We start from the raw sequence: 26,437 nt of genomic DNA, 5'->3' as shown, positions 1-26,437 counted from the left end.
GGTTCCCTAAGCAGCTCCTCACCTCGTTCCAAACAGGATTCACATTGTTCTTAATAACCTTGGTTCGCTTCTTTACCCCTGGGGAAGAAAGGGAGAGAGTGTCAGATGGTTTTACAATTCCCCTTAGTCATGCCCAGAGATGAAGAAATAAAGAACACATCCTCCCCATGCACAAGAATCTAAACTAAAAGAGGTCTGGAAATATTCCCCCCAGTTCACTGTAGAGAAGTCACATTAGAATGGTCTGTGCATTCTGTTATTTACCCATTCAACAAGTGCATAGTAAGAGCCTACTATGTGCCAAGCACCCTACTGTGTGCTGGCAATGTAGACAAAAATCAAACAGTCCTGCCCTGGAGGGGCAGCCATTCTGCTGCGAGGGAGAGAACAGCTTAACCCTCCTGACTTACAAGATCAGTTCCAGATTTCTGGACCTGTCATTTGAGGCTTTGCATCAACAGGTCACCTGTTTCTCTATCATTTAGTCTCTTTCAAATCTCCAGTCAAGCTCATCTGTTTCTTGTCCCACTCTTTAATTCATTTTCTCACAGCTATCATGATGCCTTGCTCACTTTATTTGGTAAGGGAGAGTACTCTCACATCTCTTCATTCATCCATATGTATCCCAGTCTTCAAAATTCCCTCCCTTCGGGCACCTTCCTAATCTACACCTCTCTTCAGGTCCTGTAAGGATTTCTAAGTGATTCTGAACATTTCATGGGTGGTCTTTCTCCCTACTAGACTCTCATTCCCCAAGGACAAGGACTGCCAAAGTTACTTACACCCATTGAATGACAGGGCTGGAAAATTACTCAGGTCATTTCTGGTGACAAGTGGGCTCTGGCCCCTCGAGAAAGGGCTTTGGTGACTAAGGGTTCCATGTGGAAACTCATGGTCCCCATCAATGGCTATGTTTGGGAACCCTGGTCCCAAATGTCCTCACACACTCACACAAATGGAAAAAAGGTTGAGAAAGCTGTTTCTCCTTCCTGATCAGTTGCCTATCATCTTGGACCCAGCCTTAGATTTGAACCTGTTCTTTTAGCAAGGGACTAGATCTTATGTGTCACCAGAAGAGCCTTGAATGATTACACCATCCTAGTACCCTTTATTATACAGGTAACAGAGTATCTCAATAAACATCAAACATGGTACCTCCCAGCTCTGAACCATCTGCCCATTTCATAAGGATGCCACCTATACCATCATCCCAATAATTAATAAAAAGGTTGACTAGAGAAGTACAAGAAGCATCATTAAGCACCTACTGTATGCCAGGCACTATTTGAAGTGCTGGGGATAAAGAGAAAGGCAAAAAGCAATCCCTGTTCTCAAGGAGCTCAAGTCTAATGGAAAAAAAAACAAAAAGCAAACAACTGTGTACAACCAAGATATATTGAAGAGTATCTCAGAGAGAAATCAGCAAAAAAAAATTTGTTTTGGTGAGGCAGTCAGGATTAAATGACTTGCCCAGGGTAACACAAGGTATCAACTGTCTAAGGCTGAATTTGAATTCAGGTCCTCCAGACTCCAGGGCTGGTACTCTGTCTACTGAGCCACCTAGCTGCCCTGAAACCAGTAAGATTAAGGATTTTGTTGTTCAGTCATTCCAGTCATGTCCAATTCTCTGTGACCCTCTTTGGGATTTTCTTGGCCAAGCTACTCGAGTGATTTGCCATTTCCTTCTCCAACTCATTTTATAGATGAGGAAACCAAAGCAAACTGGGTTAAGTGACTTACCCAGGGTCACACAACTGTGACAATCTGAGGCAGGATTTGAATTCAGGAGATGAGTCTTCCTGAATCCAGACCCAGTGCTCTCTGCGCTATGGCGCCGCCTAGCTGTCCTTAAGGAGGACTAGAAAAGACTTTTCTCAGAAGGGGAGATTTCATTTGGGATTTAAAGGAAGCCAAGTGATATAAAGAGAGAGAGAGCATTCCAGGCATGGGGCATAGTTGGTGAAAATGCCTAAAGTCTAGAGAAGAAGCATCTTGTTCAAGGACCTGCAAGGATGCCAGGGTCACATTATCACAGAATATTGTTGTCATTGTGTTTGTCCTTCATTCTCAAAGAGGACCATGACCTCAAGATGATGACATGATTTGCAGTTGACTTTGATGTGAGGGAGAGAGAGCTGTGCAAAGTCACCAGTCTCACTTTCTCCTCCACAGCCATCTGGATCCAGTGGCCTGATAGTCATCAGGACGACATCACAGAATATGTTGGGGGGATTAAGGTGGAAGAAGACTGGAGAGGTAGGAGGGGCCAGGTTATGAAGGCTTTTGAAGCCCAAGGAAGGATTTTTTAGTTAATCCTAGGTGATGGGAAGGTGCTGGAGTTTACTGAGTAGGGAGGAGGCGATACAGCCAGAAGTTCTCTTCAGCTTCTCAGCTGAGTGGAGGATGCTCTGGGGTAGACAGAGACTTGGACCAGGCAGACCCACCCTGTAGCAGTCCAGGTATGAGGTGATGAGGATCTGTACCAGAATGGAGGGTGGTGTCCAAGGAGAGGAGAGGGCTTATATAAATGTTCTGTGATGATAAACTCCATGGGACTCAATTGATTGGATCTGGGGAGTGAAAAATAATGATGAGCACCCAGAGTCACAAAAGACTCTTTTCCAAGAAACACTGGGTGGTGATGATGAAGCCAAGGTCACCAGATGGATGTGAAGAGCCATTGGGGAAAGTCATTGAGGTCAGAGGAGGAGGGGAAGGAAAGGGCCCATGTCAGCCAAGTAGGCGGACTGAGTAGCTCTTCCTGCCCAGCTGGCCAAGAATCCAAGATGGTTATCTGAAAGCAGACGTGATGGATGAATTCCCACCCAAGGCGCCTTCATTTCCCATCACTGAAGGACAGCAAAAGGGCAAGGCCTAGCAAAGGATGGGGTTGACAGGAAAGAGCCTCTCACATTCTACTTAATTTAGCCAAAGTCCTGTCCTCAGGCTAAATACCGTCTAGACAAGACTCTTACTCACCTCACATCTCCAACATCTCTTCTCTCTACTCCCAGAACCACAACTCAGACCCTCATCACCTCTCAGTTGGACCATCAAAACAGCCTCCTCACTGGCCTCCCTGCCTCCAGGCTTTTCTCTCTCCACACAGTTGCCAAAGTGATTTTCCTAAAGCCAGGGGCTGACAGTATCACTCTGCTCAATCATCTCCAAAGACTCCCTAAAGCATCAATATCAACTCCTGCTCAGCATTTAAAACTCTTCCCAATACAGCCCCTAAAAAAGCTTCCCGTCTTTTTATACATCCTTCACTCCCCTCCACAGGGTCTACCATCCAGTTGGTCTCCTCTCTGTGCCCCACCTTCCATTCTCTTGTCTCTGGATTGCCAATCTCCCATCATCCCTGGCTTCCTTCCAGAGCCTGTGAAAATGCCATCTCCTGGAAGAAGGTCTCTCTCAGTGTCCTACCCAGCCATCATTCCCTCCACCAGCTGCTAGGACCGGGACCTCCAAGGTTATACCCTGAAAGTATGTTATTTCTACAGGTTGTCTCCACCATTAAACAGACTGTGAGCTCCTGGAGAGTACGACTGTTTTTGTCTCCTTGTATCCTCAGAGCTTAGCCAAGAACCTGGGACTTAAGAAATGCCTGACAATTGACTAGGGGAAGACAGCTGACTGGGGAGGCAGCAGGGTATCATGGAAAGAGAAGGATATGGAGTCAACAGACTCCAGTCCAACTCCCAGTTTACTCACTTGTGACTCGAACTAAGCCTCTTAGGCCCTCAGTTTCCTCATCTGTAAAATGAGAGGATTGGATTAAGAGGCTCCTAAGGTTCCTGTAAAAATATGTGATCTTGCGACTTTTTTTTTTTGATCTCTGCTAGAAAATATAACAGGGGATCCTATAGTTCATTCATTTATTCAGAAACTTACTGAGTATCTAGGTCCTGGATGAGGGGTGGGCCCATGTACCTTTGCTAAACAGTGTGCTGGATGGCTACTTGTCACGTATTTGTGAAGACTAATTTGATGGGGTATGGCTTGGATTAGAGATGGCAGTTCTACAACTCTGTCGCTCTGCTCATGATACAGCCCAGGAACTGATTCATTTTCTCTCTCTCTCTCTCTCTCTCTCTCTCTCTCTCTCTCTCTCTCTCTCTCTCTCTCTCTCTCTCTCTCTCTCTCTCTCTCTCGTAACTTGCTCCCAGAGATTCTTAACCTGAGATCTGGGAACTTGTTTTTTAAAAAATATGTTTATAATTATAGTGCAATAGAATTGGTTTCCTTTGTATTCTTACACATTTTATTTTATGCATTGAAAAACATTTTTCTGAGGACGAGTCCATAGGCTTCATTAGACTGACAGCTATCATGGCAACCATGAAGGGTCCATGACACTACAAGCCCTTTAAGAGATGGGACTATTTCCATTTTGTCTTAATCCCCCTAGGTTGAACACAGAAGTGCCTGGCATGAAGTGGGCACTTCTTGAGTCTGTTGACTGATCCTAGGCCATGCTCACTCATCTTCCACTGGGGTATCCACTCAATGTTAAGGCCCTTCCTCTAGCTCTTCCCTAGACTCAAGCTGAGTGCTTGGCACCTAGTCAATCACACTTTTAAGTGCCTGCTAAGCACCTGTGTTAAGCTCTGGGGGATAAAAAAAACGGCAAAAGACAGTCCCTGTCCTCAAGGAGCCTACAAGCGAATGGGGGAAATTACATGCAAACAAATCTATTCAAAGCAAGCTAGATACAGGATAAATAGGAAATAAGTATTAAAAGGAAGATGCTGGAATTAAGAAGGGTTGGAGAAGGTTTCCAGGAAAGTCAGTAGTCTGAGTGGTGGAGGGAGTGCATTCCAGGCCCGGGGAGCAGTCAAAGAGAATGACCAGAGCTGAGAGATGGAGGGTCTTGTTGGTAGAACAGCTAGGAGGCCAGTGTCACTGGATCAAAGAGTATGTGCCAGGGAGGAAGGTGTCAGACAGGTAGGAATTGGCGAGGCTATGAAGGGCTGCAAATCCCAAGTAGATTATTCTGTGTTTGCTACTGGAAATAAGAAGGAGCCACTGGGGGGTGGCAGTGGAGGTTTATGATCAGACCTGTGCTTTGGAAAAATCATTTTACTAGCTGAATGGGGGCTAGTCCATTTCATTTTCCAGAAAACAAGTCGCCATGATGGCAGGGGACAATGAGGTCACCCACCTGACTGGAAAAGAGGATGTGTGAATGGTCTAGTGGAAAGAACAGTCAGTGGAACAGGGTTCAAACTCTAACACTTTCTGTGAGATCTTGGACATATTATTTAACCTTTCTGGGCCTCAGTTTCTTCATGTATAAAATTAAGAGTTGTTCTGAAAGACCTCTAAATTTCCTTCCAGCTCTAAATCTATTATCCCAGAAGTTTGCAACATGCTAGGCAACATGCCTAGCACACAGTAGGAATTTAATAAATGCTTACCAAATGGAATAATTGGAGCTTTAAGAGACTGGAGAGGAAACATTGACCCAGCTTTATAAACAAATGACTGTTATTGGCACCAAGTTTCTATAATGCAGGGATCCTTCATTTTTTTCATGTTATGGACCTCTTGGGCAGCAGCCTCTGGACCCCTTCTCAGAAATACACATATAAATGAATAAAATAAAATACGTAGGATTATAAAGAAAACCTATCATATTGAAATAGTTACAAATATTTCTTTAACAGTTCACAGAACCCAGGTTAAGAATCTCTGCTACGATAAATAACTAGGTGACCAAATGAATGAATAAAATAAACAACTCTCATTGACCATCCCCATCTCAGCAGCCCAGAAGACCAGACCAGTTCAGACCAAAGAAAACTTACAGGAAGACCCTCCTCCCCAGCTCTTCCAGGCTATTTTGGGAAGCAGCATATGAAATTCCATCCAGGGAATGCCAAACAGCCAGCCACATACCAACAGGTTGGCAGGCTTCATGGAAGAGAGCAGGGCAGGTGGGGGAGGACACTGGGGAGCCTAGACACTGGGGAGCCTGGGCACTGGGGAGACTGGACATGGGGGAACCTGATCATTGGGGAGCCTGGACATGGGGGAACCTGGTCACTGGGGAGTCTGGACATGGGGGAGCCTGGACATGGGGGAACCTGGTCACTGGGGAGCCTGGTTTTCTGATTTGGGGGTGGATTCCTTAGTAAATCCCTAATTAAACTTCCCCTGTCACTTTTCCCTCTTCCATTGATTTCATCTTTCAGGACTTGTCTGTGACCATATATAGTCAGTGTTCACAGCTGTGCTGGAGAGGAAAGGAAAGCTGGCTCCCACCTTGGATTTACTTATTTTCTTTCCTACAAATTTTGACTCATGACCATTGTTCTTCATTTTGATGGATTCTTCCTCTTCCTTCTCTTCTCTTGAGAACCCCTCCCCATGCTCAACCTCAGTCATAAATCCTCACAGAGGGAAGAGGGCAGATAAGGGAGAGAGAGAATTTGAGAGACAGATAGAAAGAGAGAGACAGGAGACACACAAAGAGAAAGAGTGCACAGGAGAGAGTTAGAGAAGGTTTGGAAAAGGAAGGATGATCACTCCATCCATCACTCTTAACGATATTTCCTTTAGTAGTTCTTTTGGTGCTATGAAGACAGTAGGTGATTAATAAATGCTTAGGCGGATTGCCATTCTCTGCCTGAACTGCCCCCACCCCACCTCTATCCTTGCCTCTTGAAATTCTAAACCAGTCTTTCAAGTCCAGTTCAAATGTGACCTTCCTCTACTGCCCTGATTGCCTTCCCCAGAGTTTGAAAAAAAGATCTCTTTCTGGGGATGCATTACAACATCATTATTTGGTTTCTCATTCCCTTACACACAACAGATTTTATTTTCAATTCAATTGAACAGGTTTTATTAACCCCTGTTGTCAGGAAAGCGCGGGTTCTTGTGCTAGAGTACAAAGACAAAACAAACAGCCCTTGGTTGCCTTTCTGGAGCTCACAGACTGCTGGGAGAGGGGAGGAGGAAACAGCATAGACCTAGATAATGGAATGTAAAATAGAAAGGAGGAAACCGAGCAGAGGGGAGAGCCCGAGCAGCAGGGAGCTCCAGGAAGGCTTCCTGCAGGAGGGGGCTCGAGAACAGAGCCTGGAAAAGACATGGGATGACAAGAGGCGGAGGCCAGGATGGAGGCATTCCCCAGGGGGCAGCAGGGACGTAGCTGCTCAGGGTTTCCAAAATGCAACTTATCTTTCCCTACCCCCAAAACATACTCCTCCTTTGGACTCCCCTATTTCTGCCAGGGTACCACCAGCCACCATCTTTCCAGGTATGCAAGTCAGCCACCTCACTTCTCTGTCTTTAACCCACCAATGTCAATGAGATGCCAAGTCCCATCGCTTCCTCCTCCAGAACTCTCCCACCTGTGCCCTGCTCCCCACTCAGAGAGCTGCCTGGTCCAAGCTGTCACCACCCTTTAACAGCACTTCTGCTATCCATCCCCACCCCCCACCCCCTCCTACCCACTCTCCACGCCTCTGCCAAGGCATTCCCTTAAAACACAGCCCTGCCTGTGTCGTTCCTTTGAAATCAGAGGCAAACCCCTCACTGGTCATTTCAGGTCCTTCCCAACCAGGTTATTCATCTGGACTGTATTCTCTCCTTTTCCACCTCTTAGAATCCTCTAAGGGTCTACTAAGGGTCCCTTTCCCATGAAGCCTTTCTGGATTCCTGAAGCTGAAAAAGACTTTTCCCCCCCAGAAATGCATCTCTCTCTCCCTCTCTCTCTCTCTCTCTCTCTCTCTCTCTCTCTCTTTCTCTCTCTCTCTCTCTCTCTCTCTCTCTCTCTCTCTCTCTCTCTCTCTCTCTCTCTCTCTCTCTCCTCTCTCTCTCTCTCTCTCTCTCTCTCTCTCTCCTCTCTCTCTCTCTCTCTCTCTCTCTCTCTCTCTCTCTCTCTCCATCTCTCTCTCTTTCTCTTTCTCTCTCCCTACACACACACACACACACACATACACACATGATACTGTCTCCTCCATAGAATATGAGCTTCTTGCAGGAAGGGATGCCTTGATTTTTGGATGGCAATGTTTATCAATTGATTGACTGCTTGCCCTGTACCCCCTTCTAGAAGTCAATCTCCTTGAGGTACAAGATTGGATCTAATTCACAGCATCACCAGGATCAAAGCTTGAAAGCAAAGAGATGAACTAGTGCAGAAGTTCTTAAACAGGAGATCCATGAATCTTTTTTTTGTAATGCTGATAACAATACTTTGATCATTGATTTACTTTGTACTCAGTATGTATTTTGTGTTCCGTATTTAAATTTTTAAATTCTGGCTTCACCAGACTGCCAAAGGGTCCGGGACACAGACAAGGTTAAGAACTCTTAGACTAGACTTAATTTTACAGAGGGAAGGGAAGAGACTTGCATAAGGTCACACAGGTCAGAGAAGGAATTTAAATGAAACTTCTTCCGTACTCCCAGACCCCTCAAAGCCAACTACTAGTACTACACATGTTAAGTATATTCAATATTTTGTAAAAATGCATTGAAATTGAATGAGAAAAAGTCCTTCTAAGGAGGAAAAAAAGCGCTTTCTCTTTGTCTTGTCTAGCCTAAATCCTTCCTATCCAGTGTCTTCTCTCCTGAGAGAGCGAATACAGTTAACAAGTCACTCTTGGAACAATTGGTCATATATTTGACGACTATGATGAAGCAGGGACCCAGCCACAGACTGATGTCATCTGAGGATGGTTAAGCCTGGGTGAAATTGGAGAGGTTAATCACCAGGAACTCAGGGTGGAATTTGTGAGGCCATAGCTATCCCCAGTGATCATCGACCAAATTACAGAGAGGCTGTAATGGCTCCTCTCTGGGCTTCTTCCACCCCTGCCCCAGCCCTTTCGGCTTCCCTATCAGAATGTAAATAATGCAGGCACTTTGTTTCCACTGATATTAGTGTTTTCTGTGCTTAGCGCAGATCTTGGCAATAGCAGGCAGCATAATAAATGCTAGTTAACTGACTGAAGACATTATAGATCCTTGAAGTATTGAATTCATGTGAAGCCTCTTAAATCACTCCTGAGTTACTTCTGATTTTCTTTCTTGACTCTAAGCTTCCATTCCCAGAATCATTGAGTGGGAAGAGACCCAAGAAGGCACTTAATTCATCGAGGACCCTTACAGGACACCTGCACATGGTCCAGTGGGAGGAGGGGAAGCTCACTCTCAAAGCAGCATGGGATCCTAAATGGAGACTTCAAAGGGACTTCGAAGGTCATCCAGTCCAACATTGGTGGTCAAGTGGGTAGAGCCCAGGGCTTGGAATCAGGAAACCTCACCCTTGTGAGTTCAAATCTCACTGTTTACTGTCAATATCCTCTTACTAATCAAATATTATACTCACTAGCTGTGACTTCACTTCAAGTCACTTCACCCTGTTTGCTTCACTTTCCTCATCTGTAAAGAGAGTTGGAGAAGAAAAAGGCAAACCATTCCATATCTTTTCCAAGAAAACCTGAAATGGGGTCACAAAGAGAAAGATATGACTGAAAAGGCAACAAGTCTAACATTACAAATGAGGAAACCAAGTCCCACAGGGTTTAAGTTCAAGAATACAAGCTTGAATCAGTCTTGAGAGAGCCAACTGTTAAATTCAATGTGAGCATTTATACCTCATAAATCCACATACACTAGAAATTGGGGCATGATATATTATTTTGTTGATTGTCTAGACTTAAGGAAGTGATGGAGATAATGTTGACAATGCAGATTAAACTTAAAAGTATGTCCTGTATAGCCTTTTCTTCCAGAGAGCTGACTGGTAAACATTGACCAGCACACCCCCATTAAGTGCCTTGTTCAAGGTAACACAGACAGGAAATGGCATTTGAATTCATCTTCCTGAATCCACTCTACCCATGAGGTCATACTGTCCCTGTGCAAATTGGGAAACTAAGGCCCAGAGAGGATGTTACTTATCCACAGTCACACAACGAGTTAATGACAACCAGGGACTAAAATGAATTTATGTATAGCTATATTGGGTTCTTAATCCAAGGGGTGAATGGATAGATTTCAGAAAATCCCTGAACTTGAAGGGGAAATATATAAATGACATGTACATGTATATGTGTATTTATGTATGTGTGTATAGATGGATCTATGTGTGTGCATATATGTATATGTGTATCTGTGTATGTGTATATGAATGGATCTATGTGTATACATATATGCATGTGTGTGTCTATGTGTGTATATGTTTATGCATATGTATCTGTGTGTATGCATATATGTATATCTTTCAGTTACATGTACTACAGTGCCTGGCATATAATAGGTACTTAATAAATGCTTATTGATTGATATAATTCATTTTCTTTGTCAGTCAGTCAATAAGCATTTTGTTGTTCAGTCACTTCCAATTCTTCATCACTCCTTTTGGGGGTTTTCTTGGCAAAGATACTGGAGTGGTTTGCCATTTCCTTCTTCAGCTCATTTTACAGATGAGGAAACTGAGGCAAACAGGGTGAAATGACTTGCCCAGGGTCACACAGCTAGGAAGCATCTGAGGCCAGATGTGAACTCATGAAGATAAGTCTTAATTCCAAACCCAAGGCTCTATTCACCGTACCACCTAGCTGTCAAGAAATGCCGCACCTATATGTGCCACACATAACCATAAACACCAAACATACAAAGAAAGACAAAAGACAATCCCTGGCCTTGAGGAACTCACATTCTAAGGAGCAGACAACACACAAACAACTTGGTGCTAACAGGCTAAATATAGGATAAATGGGAAATAATTAACCGAGGGAAGGCACAAGAATCTAGAGAGGTTGGGAAAGGCTTCCTGTAGCAGGAAGTTTAGCTGAAACTTGGAGGAAGCTGGGACACAGTATGATGTAGTTTATTTGATTCATTTAAAACATCATGATGAGAAGGATTCTGTAGGCTCCACCCAACTGCCCTCCAGTCTGTGGCACCAGAGAAGAACCTCGGGCACATCTGCCAGAGCCCCCCTCGCTTAGATCTAGGCACGGCACTCTGCCCACCACCCTCCAGTGGCTCCCAACCAGACAAAGCAAAGTTCTCTGCTAGCCCCTCCAGGCCCCCCACAATTTAGTGCTGTGCTCCCTTTCCAGACTCATCCACTTCTTATCTCTTACCCTTCGTTCTATTCTTTTTAAACCAGACAGGATTTCATGGATAGAGGAATCATCTAGTAAGGAAAATCCCTCCACCAAGGCAGAACCAAACCTTCTCTGTAATTTATAGACTTAAAGAATTGACTAGAGCCCAGAAAAGCTAAGTGACTTACTTAGGGTCACACAGCCAGGATGTATCAGGGATGGGACTCAAACCCAGGTCTTCCTGGCTTTCAAGGCTAGCTCCCAATCCAAAATATCTCCACCCTTACTCTTACCTCCAGCCCAGGAAGGCTACTTACAGTCCCATTTCCTGCCTTCCTACTTTTTCTCAAACTGTTCCTTATATCTGGAGTATGTTCACTCTCTCCCTCTCCCCTCCCTACTCCTTTTCAATTGCCACTCTCTACAATCCAGTGCTACCAATACCCTATTATTGCCAGGTGCATGTTGATAAATGTTTAACAACCAGATCTCTGAAAAAAAAAAAGTCTTGTAGGACACACTTATCAGCTTAGTCTGCATTATTAAAATTTTATCCATCATTTTCATAACTCTAGACAACCCATAAAACAATCAGTCCCTGATATTTAAGTTTGTCTATTTTTTGAGGAGTAAATGCTCCCACTAAAAATTTAACAATTAGCTCATACAAGCAATTGTTTCAAAAGCCTTCACTGAATTAATGGTCTTGCACCACATCAAACTTCACAGAGTTTACTCACACCTCTTCAATTCACTTATTCTATGATATTTTTGTTACAGTTATTTGTGTAGTTGTCACATGGCCACCATCACTAGCATATAAATTCCAAGAGAGAAGGAATGGTATCTTACTTCAACTTTGTGTCTCAGCCAGAGTTTAGTAGGTTTCTCCACATCAGGTGTTTAAGAAATGTTTATTGTACCCAAGAAAGTTAATATTAATTAAATAAATAAATAATTCAAGATAAATAATGATTAAAAATAATTCATTCAGGAGGCTTCAGTTATAATCACAACAGAGCAGCTGAAGGAGCTGTTTGGTCTTAGCAAGATCCCTCACTAAGCCTCAGTTTCGTCATATGTAAAAATGAGGGGATTGGACCAGAGTGGGAATTCTTAATATTTTAGGGGTCACAGACTCCTTGAATAGTCAAATGAAGCCTATGGACCCCTTCTCAGAAGAATTCTTTTCAATGAGTAAAAGAAAATGCCTAGTATTACAAAGGCAACCAATTATATTAAAATCTAGTTATCGATTTTTTTTAATTAAGAGCAGGAATTCCAGGTTAATGACACCTGGTCTATAAGATGAGCTTCCACTAAAGGATCGGCAAACTCACAGAATTTTAGAGACTCCAAGGACCTCAGCTGCCATCTAATTCATCGAGATGTCTCTTGACTTTTCCCATCCAAGTTCATGGGCCCCCAGAACTCTACCCACAGATCCCCTGGGAGGAATGAGGTCTCCAGGTTAAGAATCCCTGAGCTAGGGTGTCTCTGCACAGTCTCTCTGCCCAAACTTGATCTCGGCACCCATCTTCAGGCTGTAACCTTCTCTGTTCTAGGATCTCTTCCACCTCTGACCCCGTATGTTTAAAGTCCCTTCTCCCAGCTCTGACCTTCTGGGTTCCCAGGGCCCTACATTTGGTCTCTTACAGGCCTTGTTCTGGCATCCTAGGTCCCTTCTAACTGGGCATGCCAGTGGGTCAGTATCGCCCCGGACTCCGCCCTGGGCTCTCACCTCGGAAAATCAAGCTGGCCACGGGATCGCAGTGCCGGTCCTTCTTCTCCACACCGGAGAGGTTGATGGCCCGCTGCAACAGGCAGCATAGCATGGCTCCGGGGCGATTAGCCGGGCAGCCCGGGGCGCCAGGGAGGGAGAGAAAGAAGGGCCGGAGCAAGCACCGGCACGGGCGCCCGGGGCTGGCCCAAGCCGGGCTGCCAGGGAGAGCCGGGCCAGCCGGAGCCTGGTGAGGGCAGCGCTGGGGGCGGGCTGGGCAGGGCAGGGAGGGAGGGAGAGCCGGCAGCCACTCGGGCCAGTTGGAGGCGGCTTTGCCCAGGCGGCCGCGCCTGCCAAGGAGGGGGACACCGGACACCCGAGGGGCGGAGCCCAGATGGGACACCGGAGGGAGGGGCGGGTCCGAGGCTCTTCCACTCCCCGAAAGAGTGGTACCACCTCCCCGAGCGCCACTGGGACTGGGCCGAGACCCGCCGGAGACCGTGGGACTGCAGAACCCGTCCTGGGGGTACCCTGCATGGCCTGGGCAGGGAGAAGGCCAGTGAGGGCCCGCTCCTCCTCCCCTGGAGTTCACGGTCTTATGGGGAGATAAGCGAACTACACACAGGAGGGAGTTACTGGGATAATTGGAATCCAGCACCGAGCTGGGAGCTGGGAGCAGGAAGGAGGGAGGGAGAAGGGTAGGAGAACAGCAAAGGGAGACCACGGGGAAAGGAGAGGGAGACTAGGTCAACCAGGAGTCTAAACAGGGAGTTGGACGGAGATTCATATGATCCAGAGCTGAAAGAAACCTCAAAGGTCATCTGCTCCAGCCCCCCTTACTTTACAGATAAGAAAACTGAGAGGTTGTGATATATCCACCGTCAATTGGGAAGCAGATGCATAAAATTTGAACCCACTTCCTCTGACTCCAGATCCAGGGTTCTCCCACTGCTGCCTTCAGGCAGAGATGGGCTCAGCTCTTTGCCTTTGAAACTTACTAACTGTGTGACCCTGAGCGAGTCACTTAACCTCTCTGTGTCTCCTCTGTCAAGCATATAACACACAATTGTAGTACAATGATCTAGAAAGGCTCCACTGCAATAATGTCTATGAAGTGCTTGGCAAACGTTAAAGTGTCATCCTTCAGTCAGAAGTCCCAGAGAAATCCCCCAAGGCATCGAACAATAATAGCTAAGGATGATAGGACGTTGGAGTCAGATACCTACTGGTTCCCATTGTCAGCAGCCCTCCGAAGTCATTATCTCCACTCAGCAAATGAGGAAAAGGAGCTTGGACCAAATTAAATAACCAAGGTCATACAGAGGAGAGAGAAGACTGGAAGTCAGGTCTCTCCTGACTCCCAGTGCAGATTCCTTTTCCTTTAGAGTAGGACCACAGTCTGGTACTTAGTCACATCCTGCCAGGTCAGTCTCTTTAAGGTGCCTCCTGGAGCAGAGTCCAGGTGAGACAGGGAACACTGGAAGTACACTGAAGACAGAGTGAACTTACCAGAAAAAGGAATCACTGAAAGCAATGTCTCTATTTTTCATGGCTCCATGCTCCCCTCACAGTGCAGATCACAACCCTTATACACCTTAGGAGGTCATCACCAGCATCTTTTGGCAACTTAGAACAAACTGAGATCCAGAGAAATTAAGTCACTGGCCCAGGATCAAAAGCCCATAAGTAGATGAGGCAGGATTGAAACCTGGGTCTTCCTGTCTCCCGCTCCAGCACTCTATTCACTGCCCTACAGTTGTCTCTTTCTTTGGCACCACAGAGCACCATGGAAGGAGGCTTTTGGGGAGTGGAGTCAGGCTGGCTCCCAGCTCAGACTCCCTGCTCCCCCATCCCTTTAGTGTTTGCAGACTTGGCCAAACTGGTCCTCAGACGCTCAAGATAAAGAGCAGAGCTCTGTACACAGTGGGTATTTGACAAATGACTTGGGTTTCTAGCATAGTAAGACCTACCATAGCTTGTCCTCCTCAGGCAGAACCTTTGAGAACCCAGGGAACTCTCTATTACAGGACACCAAGGCGAGAGACTACTAAAAAAAATATGGGCTGGCCCATTCTCAGGCTACAACAGACTAGCCTCCCAAATTCCTTGGTGAGTCTGTTCTTTGTAACTCTAAGTTTGTTTTTTAATAGGAACAGGGTGGTTTGACAGGGCCGCAGGTGAGCTCTAAAGCTTACTTCATTGACCTCTCTCCAGAGCTGCTGCAGTAACTTCCTAAAATCATTCTGGCTCCAGTCTCCCTCTATTCCAATCCACTCTCCAGAGTAACACAGAAGCCAAGATAATCTTGATGGAGGCACTGGTATGATCTTAAGAGGACAGATTTAAAGCTCGAAGGGGATCTGTTTCACGTGGGAAAATGGAAACCCGTAGAGGGCAGTGACTTGCCCAAAGTGACCAACGTAGAAGATCCCAAACTAGGTCCTCTGACTTGAAATCCAGTGCAATTTTCATTGTGAGTTACTCCCTTGCTCAGAGGTTTTCTATGGCTCCCTATCACCTCTAGGATTAAATGTAAATTGTTCAGTCTCATGTTCAAAGACCTTCACAGTCTGGCTTTCACCCTTTATTTCACATGACTCCCTCTCATGCCCTCTCTGGATCTTCCTCCTTCTCTCATGTGGTAAGTCCCCACTGCCCCATGCCTGGAATGCACTGCCACCTCATTTCTTTCTTTCACAGTCTTTTCTTTCTTCCAAACTAAACTTATGGTCTTCTGATGACCCCTCCCCCCTTATCAGTGCTTTCTCCCTCCGACACTTAATACCTGTGTGACAGTGAGGAGGTAACTTCACCATTTTTATGGATCTCAGTTTCCTTATCTGTAAAATCAGGAGGTTTGAACTAGATCATCTCTGAGGTTCCTCCCAGATCAGTGATCCTCAAATTGCTTTGTATTTACTTATATACTCCATCCTCCAGTAGAATTAAGTCCCTTATAGGCAGGGATTTACCAATGGGATGACTGGATATGCCAATAGTATGAAGGTAGAATTATCTATGAAAGTAGAAACTGAGTACTATTAATCATAATAGCTAACATTTATATGACATGTTAAAGTTTATAAAAGCTCTACCGGTGTTATCTCATTTGATGCTCACAAAAGCCCTGTGAGATTGTGCCTATTATCTTTATTTTACAGATGAGGAAACCGAGGCTGAGAAATGTAAATGGCTTGCCCATAAAGGATGTAAATTCAAGTCTTCCTGAATTCATTTTAACTGAAGCTCGAAGAGATTCAGAGACTAGCCCACGGTCACACAGTCCTCAGATTCCAGAGCCAGTGACCATTCCATTGTCTCACACTGCCTCCTAATGGTTGGGAGAGTGGTCAGATTATGATATACATGGGTTGGTATCTGTCTCTGGATGTGAGGAAGCATCAGCAACACTTAGGAAAGTGAACTCTGGACAACCACACATACAAAAAGGTAATTTCAGGGACCTTAACAGCCCTCTATGCCAAGCCATACCAAAACAAGAACTCCCATTATTATACAGGTGAAAGTACGCATCTTGTGGCTATTGAATATCTCCATTGAGGGGAAACCATGATTTCTCAAGACACAGCCATCAGAGAACAGCTCTCTTTATATTCCAGAGCCCTCAGCCCATGGATCGTAAAGGGGTCAAACAACTGGTCAGAAGAAGACCTCAAGGGTCTTTTTACTAACACTGATGCAGGACTCTGTTGCTTTGCCACCTATGCTTAGTTCTAGGTGCAGTCCCAGGGCAAGGAGAACTAGCACACCAGAGCTTATGGTCACAGTGGAGCAGGAATCCTTGTTACAGTTCCAGGGCAGAAAAAAGTGCTTGTAGTCACTCACAGATCAAAGCACAGGACAGGAAAGTAGTAAATACACTGCTACATTAATCATACCACCTTGGAAGAACTGAAAATTTACAGGTTCCTAGAAGTATCTCTGAAAATAGCTGCACAAAAGCCCTGAAGCTTGAGATGGTGTGCCCTCAACCTTGAAAGCACAGCCCTACTTTAACAAAGAACTAAAAGCCAACTGATAGGCTAGGAAAATGAGCAAATGACAGAAAAAAACTTCTGACCATAGAAAGTTACTATGGTGATAAGGAAGATCAAAACAAGAAAAATATTAATTGGTCTCAGACCATGGAAGAGCTCAAAAAGGATTTTGAAAATCAAGTAAGAGAGGTAGAGAAAAATTGGGTAGAGAAATGAGAATGATGGAAGAAAATCATGAAAAACAAGTCAATAGTTTGGTAAAGGAGACCCCCCAAAAAAGTACTAAAGAAAATAGCACCTTAGAAAGCAGACTAGGTCAAATAGTAAAAGAGGTTCAAAAAGTCAATGGGGAGAAGAATGTCTTTAAAAGCAGAACTGGCAAAATGGGGGAGGAGGAAGGTACAAAAATTCACTGAAGAAAATAATTCCTTAAAAATTAGACAAAGGGTCAAAAAAGAGCAAATGGACAAATTGAGCAAATGGAGCTGGTGACTGTGTGATAAATCAAGAAACAACAAAACAAAACCAAAAGAATGAAAAATAGAAGACAGTGTGGAATGTCTCACTGGCAAAACAACTGACCTAGAAAATAGATCCCTGGAAGATAATTTAAAAATTATTAGACTACCTGAAAGCCATGATCTAAAAAAAGATCCTAGACATCATCTTCCAAGAAATTATCAATGAAAACTGCCTTGATATTCTATAACCAGAGGGTAAAATAGAAATTGAAAGAATACAACAATCACCACCTGAAAGAGATCCCAAAATGAAACTCCCAGAAATATTATAGCCAAATTCCAGAACTCCCAGGTCCAGGAGAAAATGTTGCAAGCAGTCAGAATGAAACAATTCAAGTATCATGGAGCCACAGCCAGGATAACACAAGATTTAGCAATTTCTTCATTAAAGGATTAGAGTGCTTAGACTATGATATTCTGGAGGGCAAAGGAACTAGGATTACAACCAACACAAATCACCTACTCAACAAAGCTGAGTATAAACTTTCAGGGGGGAAAATGGATATTCAATGAAATAGAGAACTTACGTGCATTCTTGATGAAAAGACCAGAGCTGAATAGAAAATTTGACTTTCAAATACAAGACTCAAGAGAAGCATAAAATGGTAAACAGGAAAGGGAAATCATAAGGACCTTAAAACAGTTAAACTGTTGACATTCCTACATGGCAAGATGATACTTATAACTCATAAGAACTTTCTCATTATTAGGGTAGTTAGACAGAAGGCACAGGTGTGAACTGAATATGAAGGGATAATATCCAAAAAAATAAAATTAAGGGGTACAAGAAGAATGTACCAGGAGGAAGGGAAATGTGGAATGGGGTAAATTATATCACCTAAAAGAGGCAAGAAAAAGCTTTTTCAGTGGAGGGAAAGAAGGAGGAGATGAGGGGAAACCAGTGAACCTTACTCTCATCAGAATTGACTCAAGGAGGAAGTAACATACACACCCAATTGAGTACAGAAATCTATCTTACCCTACAGGAAAGTAAGAGGGGAAGGGCATAAGAGAAGGAGGCAAACAGAAGAGAGGACAGATTGGGGGAGGAATAGTCAGAAGCAAACATGTTTGAGGCAGGACAGGGTGAAAGGAGACAGAGTAGAATAAGTAGGGGGGATAGGATGGAGGGAAACACAATCAGCAATACAACTATGAAAAAAATTTGAAGCAAGTTTCTTTGATAAAAGCCTCATTTCTCAAATATATAGAGAACTGAATTAAATTTATAAAAAAAGAGCCATTTCCCAATTGACAAATGATCAAAAGATATGAACAGTTTTCAGGTGAAATAATCGAAGTTATCTATAGTCATATAAAAAAGTTCTAATTCACTATTGATTGGAGAAGTGCAAATTAAAACAATTCTGGGGTACTACCTCATACCTATTGGATTGGCTAATAAGACAGAAAATGAAAATGACAAGTATTAGGGGGATATGAGAAAGATGAGACATTGATGAGACTCTTGGTAGAGTTGTGAACTGATTCAACCCTTCTGTAGAGGAATTTGGAACTATGCGAAAAGGACTATAAAACTATGCATATCCTTTGACCTAGCAATACCATTAATAGGTCTGCATCCCAAGGGAGATTTAAAAAAAAAGCAAAAACAAAAAGGACCTATATGTACAAAAATATTTATAGCAGCTCTTTTCTGGTGGCAAAAAATTAGAAGTTGAGGGGATACCCAGCAATTGGGGAATGGCTAAACAAGTTGTGATATGTGATTATGACGGCATACTGTGGTATAGGAAATGATGAGCAGGATGCTTTGTTGATACAAAGTGAAATGTGCTGTATACAAAGTATCAGCAATATTGTAAGAGGTTACAAATGCCATCAAATGACTTAGCCGCAAATGACTTAGCTATTCTCAGCAATACCATGATTCAAGACAACTCTGAAGGATTTAGGATGAAAAATGCTATCCACATCCAGAAAAAGAACTGTGGAGCTGAATGAAGATTGAAGCATACCATTCGCTCTCCTTTTTTGTTTTATTTTGTTTCTTCTTTCTCATGGTACCTCTCATTGGTTCTAATTCTTTACAGTATGACTAATGTGGGGGGGAAAGTGCTATCCAGCCCCAGAGAAGGAACTGATGGTGTATGAATACAGATTGAAGCATACTTTTTTAACCTTATTTTTCATGAGGGTTTTATTTTGTTCTAGGTTTTCTTTCACATCATGACTAATATGGAAATGTTTTGCATGACTACATATGTATAATCTATATCTAATTGCTTGCCTTATCAATGGATGGAAGGGATGGGGAGGGAGGAAGAATTTGGGACTCAAAGTTTTTTAAATGAATGTTAAAAATGTTTTTACATGTAACTGTGGAAAAATAAAATACTAAATAATTTTTTTTTAATTAGAAATGAAGATCACACAGAGGGCCATGGAGAGGCAAGTGGTGGGTGGAAACTGAACACAACATAGAACCAATGATGATAAATACAGAAAAGTCTGGAAAGTCTTATATGAACCGATGAAAGGTGAAAGAACAAAGCAATGTTCACAGTGATTACTACCCTGTAATAGGAAAGAACTACAAAACAACTGAAACTAAATGTGATGAAATTATAATGACCAAACTTGGCCCCACAGAAGGAATCAGAGACACCTCTCCCACTTCTTTTGCAGAGGTTGGGGAGCATGACTGTGAAGGGACACTTTTAATGTCAGATATTTGGGGCTTTTTTAATAAGTTTATTTTTCTGAACTCCTTTCTCTTTCTTTTTATTCTTTATTATAAGGGATGGCTCTCTGAGAATAGATGGGAGTAGAAGGGGAGGATCATTACAGAAAGAAATGCAGGTCATGTAAAAACAAAATATATCAATAAAATTTATTTTAAAACTACATATACATGTGTAATATACATATATATGTTTATATAATGTGATTGAGCTATATATGTGTGCATATATGTACATATGAATGCCAATGAGGAACTTTGAAGAACAGAAAAAAATAAGTTATCATGGAGTTATATAACAGGAAGAGAAGGCTTGTCATGTGGCTAAAAAAAAAAAAAGAGGGGATAATAGTACATAGCATTTATACATCATCTACTATGTGCCAGGCAGTGTGTTAAGCATTTATTATCTCATTTGAAGCTCACAACAATCCTGGGAGGTATTATTATTCCTACTCTACAGATGGGGAAACTGAGGCAGTCCAAGGTTAACTGACTTGCCCATGTTCACACAGCTATTAACTGAGGTCAAATCTGAATTCACATCATCCTCACCCTGACTCTAGGTGCAGCACTCTTTTCATTACACCCCCTGGCTACCACAATAACAAATAGACAGCCAGTCTTCCACACTTTTTGTTGTTGTTCAGTCATTTCAGTCATGTCTGATCCTTCATAATGCCATTTGGGGTTTTCTTGGCAAAGGTACTGGAGTGGTAAACGCTTTCTCCACCTTATTTGACAATTGAGGAGACTGAGGTAAACGAAATTAAGTGACTTGCCCAAGGTCACGCAAGTAGTTCGTATCAGACACCAGAGTTGAACTCACATAGATGAGTCTTCCTGACTTCAGGTCCAGCGCTCTATCCACTGTACCAACTCACTACCCCTTGTGTTCCACCTAGTAAGTGCTTAATAAATGGCAATTGTTAGTCCTTCTTTCTCAAAGAAGACCATGACATCAGGAAGGTGATGCCATGATATGCAAGAGAATTGGATTTAAATGAGGCAGGGCTGTGCAAAGTCACTAGCCTCACTTTCACCTCTGGAGCCATCTGGATCCAGTTACAAAATATAAATTGGAATGACTGGAAATGGCCCTGTTGCAGTTCTTTCAAGATAAGGTCTTTCCAAGGTCTCAGTTTGTCTGAGGCAACACCCATTCAATGATTCAGGCTACATCCAAAATGAAGCAAAGAATGTTACCTCTTCTAACTAGTCAAAAAAAAATTTTTTTTAATCAGTCTGATTGGGGAAGACCCTGAGAGTTTCTGGCCAAAAGAGAAACAATTACTGTTCACACTCACTCTGAACCATCAGGGTCCAAACAATGACCCAGAGAGGCTTGGGCTGAGACCTTCATAAATGCAAGTTGATTGAAAAAGGAGGAAGGGAAAAGGAATAAGCTTTTATATAGCCTTTCCCGGGGGCTGGGCACTTTACAAACATTCTGCTTGATTTAGAGTACGTGAGCCTTCGCTGTACACATATGAATAATTATAAAGGAAATGCCCAAGTGTTCCAGAGAATGGCATTTTCTAGCATTAAAAATATGTATATCTACAAATTAATATTAATATCCATTTAATTAATATTAAATGTTAATTAATGAACAATTTAATATTAACATTAAAGAGTGGTCTTTGCTATGCCCACTGTCTTCGAGGGGGCTTGGCTTCCCTAGCTGGTCCCAGCTCCCCGAATAGGATCTCTGGTCGCTGGGCAGTTGGCAGATCAACAGTTAGGAAAGGAGAAAAAAAGAAAGGGCATTTTTCATTCCACTGCTATATTCACCTCGCGTCTTCTGATCAGTTGTTCCTTCCTTCCCTGTACTACTTTAGAATAGAACCCTCTATCACAGCCCTTATCTCAGAGGTAAACACAGAGCAAGGCTAGCCACAAGAGAGAGATAGGGAGCCAGAAGATTTCCACATTCTCCCTTTGCTTGCTTTTCTCCTAAGACCCTAAAGGAAAGAGAAGAGAGACTGGGATTCCAAGGTAGGTCCTTGTAGGCAGAGGAGGATGAAAGTAGAAGTCAGATTCCCACTGAGAGGGAGCTGGGGGTAGAGGAAGGCACTTAGTTTGAGAACTCCTTCTACAAGGAATCTCCCTGACTCCTACACTTCCTAGTTTCTGAAATTGTTTTATGTATAACTTCTACTTCAATTTCCATGTCCCTGTTGTTTCCTTCTAACAGACTATAAATTCCTTGGGTGTTGACACTATTTCACATTTATTACATCCCTAGCACCCAGCACAGTGCTTGGCACAGAGCAGACACTTAATACATGGTGATGGATTGAATTGAACAGTGTTAGAGGTGGAATTTGAGCGCATGTCTTCCTCCTTCCAAGACCAGTCTCTTAACCACAACACCGGAGATTCTCTACCTCTTTTGTGTCCTAGTCCCCATGGCCAGTCTGGTGAAGAAGCCTGCAGAATCATGTTTTTAAATGCATAGAATAAAACATACAGGATGACAACAGAAACCAATGATTTTGAAATAAAGATGTAATTTTTCATATTCAAATTAACAGCCCCCCTGAAATCTCTTCATGCACCCTTTGGGGGACCATTGATGCCAGGTTAAGAACCTCTGCATTACACCACCCAGCTTATTTTTGGAAATATGGAAAGTGCCTGGGGGGTGGGGGAGAGATAGGACTCACCCGCAAGGCATTCTGACACTTGTCAGGGTAGGGATTCTGGGGACCCTGGATTTGAGCAGGGTGGCCCCTGCTGGTGTTTTTATGTAAAACAGCCTGCAAGGGTCTGAGCCCCAGGTTTTCCTTTCTTTTCTCTCAAACCCATTTCCACCAGAGGGTGAGGAGATCTCACTTATCATTTGAGACCAGTTTCTCTGAGTCCAAAGCAAGAGCTGAATCTTAAAATAGACAAGGGTGGAGCCAGTCATTCAAGCAAAGCTTTGGGTAGTGGAGTGGGGGTGAGAAATTAGGAGAACGGGTAGGGCCAGTCTAAATTCACTCTTCTCTGTGTGCGAGCAGCTGTAACCCGATGAAGACAAGTCATCTGAATGGAAGGAGAGTATTCAAGAGAAACTCACTTAGCCAGCTAGCCTTTGTGTAATTCAAATATTCAAAGTACCATGCTTATTTTGTTAACATAATTATACTTCATAAAAAGTATAATTTTATACTCTGTAAAAACCTGTTGTTTTTATTTAAATAGAGCTATTTCAATGTCTTTTGAGTGGGATTGGTGTTATCTTTACTGATCCACCTGGGCACACCCAGAGACAGTGCTACCCGATCTGAGCCTCACACACAAATGTTCTCCTTCCAAAATCATGAATGCTGAAATGCCTTTAGCCAACAATAAACTTTTATCTGTCTATTTTCCACTACAGCTTAGTGTCCATAACTCCATTCTTGGTTCTTATTATGAACTTCAAACCCTGTCCTTCAGGACATCACCGCTCCACTAGCCACACTCTCCTCCTTTCCTTACCTTGACCCCTTGGCAAATTATTAATTCTTCACTTTTTACTTCTCTTCAAGCCCTTGCTCCTTTGTTCTCTTGCCCATCATGCTGTGGCAAACTTCAGATCTGGATTACTCCCAGCATGCAGCTCTTTCTGGTCTTAGTTCTGCTACTAATTCAGTGTATGACCACATGTACTGATTCACCTCCTCTCTACTCCTCATCTCTGCAATCCGTCTCTGATCTCTGGGCTCTCCCACTAGCTATTCCTATACCCAAAATGCTCTCCCTTCTCACCCACTTCTCAGAGTCCCTCTTCCTTCAAGATGCAGTTCACACATGACCTTCTTTATGAAGCATTTCCTCACGCACAACCCCCAATGACTAGTGTCCTCCCTCCTTATCCACCTTGTATTAACTTTGTATTTACTCTACATAAACCTCTAAATGCCCACATGTCCTCCAAGAGAATGCAGGGCAGGGACTTTCATTTTTGTCTTTCTATCCCCAGCAAAGTGCTTGGCACACAGTAGGTATTTAATTTAAGTATTTAATTAATCAATGCTTACTTGATTGATTTGTCCCTTGAGTCGCTCTCCCTGCTCCATTCTCAATTCTCCTATCTGCTCCCAAGTGTCCGAGCCTCAACTTCTAATCTCAATCTCTCCAAAGCCAAATTTAAGCCATTTTCTGAAGAGACAAAATTTAAACAGACCTGGCTCCAGGAGAAGCAGTGAAGTTAGTAAAGTCAGTATTTAGCACCGCCCTCATCCCTGCCTGTTATATTTCTCTGTTCCTCCCAACTTGAACCACTTTCTGCATCACCCACATTTAGGCACCCAGTGCTCTCTTGTTAGGCACCAACTTCCTAAAGCAGCCCACCTAAAATTCAGCACTTCTTTTATTCTCCCTTAGTCAGTAATAATAATATCAATAATAATTTACATTTATGTACTGGGATTATAGAATTAGAATTGGAAGGATGCTCAAAATTCATCTAATCAAATCCTTCATTTTGCTGTTATTCAGTCATTTCAGCCATGTCTGACTCTTTGTGACCCCGTTTGGGGTTTTCTTGGCAAATGTACTAGAGTTGTTTGCCATTTCTCCGACTCATTTGGCAGATGAGGAAAATGAGGCAAACAGGATTAAGGAACTTGCCCAGGATCACACAGCTTGTGAGTGTCTGAGGATGGGAGCAGAGCCAGAATTGGACTCCACTGCTCTATGGACACCAAGTTTCATAGAATGTAAACCCTTAGGGGATCCTGGATATGAGATATCATCTAGTTCAACCCTGACATTTTCTGGATGAGAAAACTGAGGCCCAGGAGGGAGAAGTGAGTCACTGGGAGTGGTTAACACAGCTGTGATAGTAACAGGATCTTCAGATTCCAAATCCAGTTGTCTTTCTTCCATACAGAGCATGTTGCAAATCTCACAAAAACGCTGGGAGGCAGCTTGTAAAGGTATCAGTATCCCCACCTTAAAGATGAGAATAATAATTCTCAGAGAGGAAAGGGTCTTGCATAAGATCATGCCAGTCATAAATGGCAGATCTCAATTTTATAACTGATAACTCAGGTTTTATGACCCCACATGATGCTCCCAGGACCCCAATCAGCCTCAAGTACACTGTCCCCCTGAAAGGGACCTGATAAACTCATTGTGACTGAGATGTTAGGTCATTGCCTGCTGCCCCTTCCCAAGGTATTTGCGTTCAATTGGGAACCAGCGACTTGACCAAAAGAATGAAGTAATGGTGACGTCATTGCTGGTAGTTGGAGGAGAGAGACTCCACACAACCCCTTAACCTCTCCAGTTGGCAACTGTCTGATCCAATCCATCCTCAACAGGAGAGAATTGACCTTCCATCATCCTTAGCCAGTTTAAATCAGTCCAAGAAGTACTGATTAATTAAATTGTAATTAATTAATTAACTTAGTAACTAATACTAGGTAACTCACTTAATCTTTATTTCCTCATCTCCTAAATGGGAATAATAATACCTGTAGTAACTGCCTTGCTGGGTTCTTGAGAGGCTTAAATGAGATAATGTGTATAAATTAATATGCAAGTTTTAAAGAAATACAGAAATGTAAGCTATTATTACTAATTATGATTGTTGTAATTATGACCATTAGCCAGTTCTCATCATTTTTAATGGAATTCAGATAAAAATCATCCTGGGACAAGTAGCCTTCCTGATTTTTTCTTGTATGTTTCATGTTCTGTAGATTGTTACACAAGTAGATTATGATAATAAACATTTATATAAATGCATTAAGGTTTGCAACTGCTTTACAAAACTTTATCTAATTTTATCCTCAACCCAACAACCCTGGAAGGTAGCCACTATTATTATCCCCATTTTATATATGAGAAAACTGAGGCAGGCAATGGTTAAGTGACTTACCCAGAGTGACACAGTTAGGAAGCGTCAGAACTAGCTCTGGTCTTCCTGACTGTAAGTCCAGCATTTTAGCCACCGCATTTTGTATCTGAATAAAAGCTCATCTTCTCAGAAAGCATCCTCAGCACAAATCTAATTGCAGATAGGACAGTAGGAATAATAATGTGTACTTTATTCCATTCATATGACTTTGATCTCCTTTGTTTGAAAGTTTTTCATCTCATACAGCTTAGGGGTTGTGAGTATTTGGAATGGTAATAACTATTAAAAATGTTCCTGAATGAAGATAAAAGCATTCTATTTTCTCTCTTTTTTATAACTCAAAATCTTATAAAAGTGAATATTGAAAACTAAAAATAAATAAATAAGTGGTTTTTAAAAATGTTCTTAAGTTCTAATGAATCAATGTTATGGAGGAGAAACTGTGAGCAATAATATCTCCATCTGAGAAAATGGCTCAGTCTGTTTTGGGAGAGGGGAATTCATATTTGTAGTATGGAGATTTTTCATGATTCCAAGAAAGAATGTAAGTTTCTTCTCTATGTTTCTAGTTAACAATTTGTGTCTT

General features: G+C 42.9%; 1 protein-coding gene across 21 annotated transcripts in view; it reads right to left on the bottom strand.

Annotated features, from left to right (window-relative positions):
* The window catches only part of DYSF (dysferlin), a 253,717-nt gene that overhangs the window by 218,311 nt on the left and 8,969 nt on the right, over positions 1 to 26,437 (bottom strand). For 9 of the 21 annotated variants that reach the window (XM_072651404.1, XM_072598690.1, XM_072655480.1 and 6 more), the window contains exon 2: positions 23 to 78. In XM_072651404.1, coding sequence (XP_072507505.1) covers positions 23 to 78 — 56 coding nt within the window. Of the gene's footprint in view, positions 1 to 22; positions 79 to 12,813; positions 13,155 to 26,437 lie in introns of those variants that run through there. The other 12 variants (XM_072650688.1, XM_072653827.1, XM_072652227.1 and 9 more) reach the window with 3 other exon arrangements.

The sequence above is a fragment of the Notamacropus eugenii genome, chromosome 1, assembly GCF_028372415.1.
Source record: "Notamacropus eugenii isolate mMacEug1 chromosome 1, mMacEug1.pri_v2, whole genome shotgun sequence".
Taxonomy (NCBI): Eukaryota; Metazoa; Chordata; class Mammalia; order Diprotodontia; family Macropodidae; genus Notamacropus; species Notamacropus eugenii.
The sequence above is the reverse complement of the archived record's forward strand: the minus strand, read 5'-3'. Positions and strand labels throughout refer to the sequence as shown.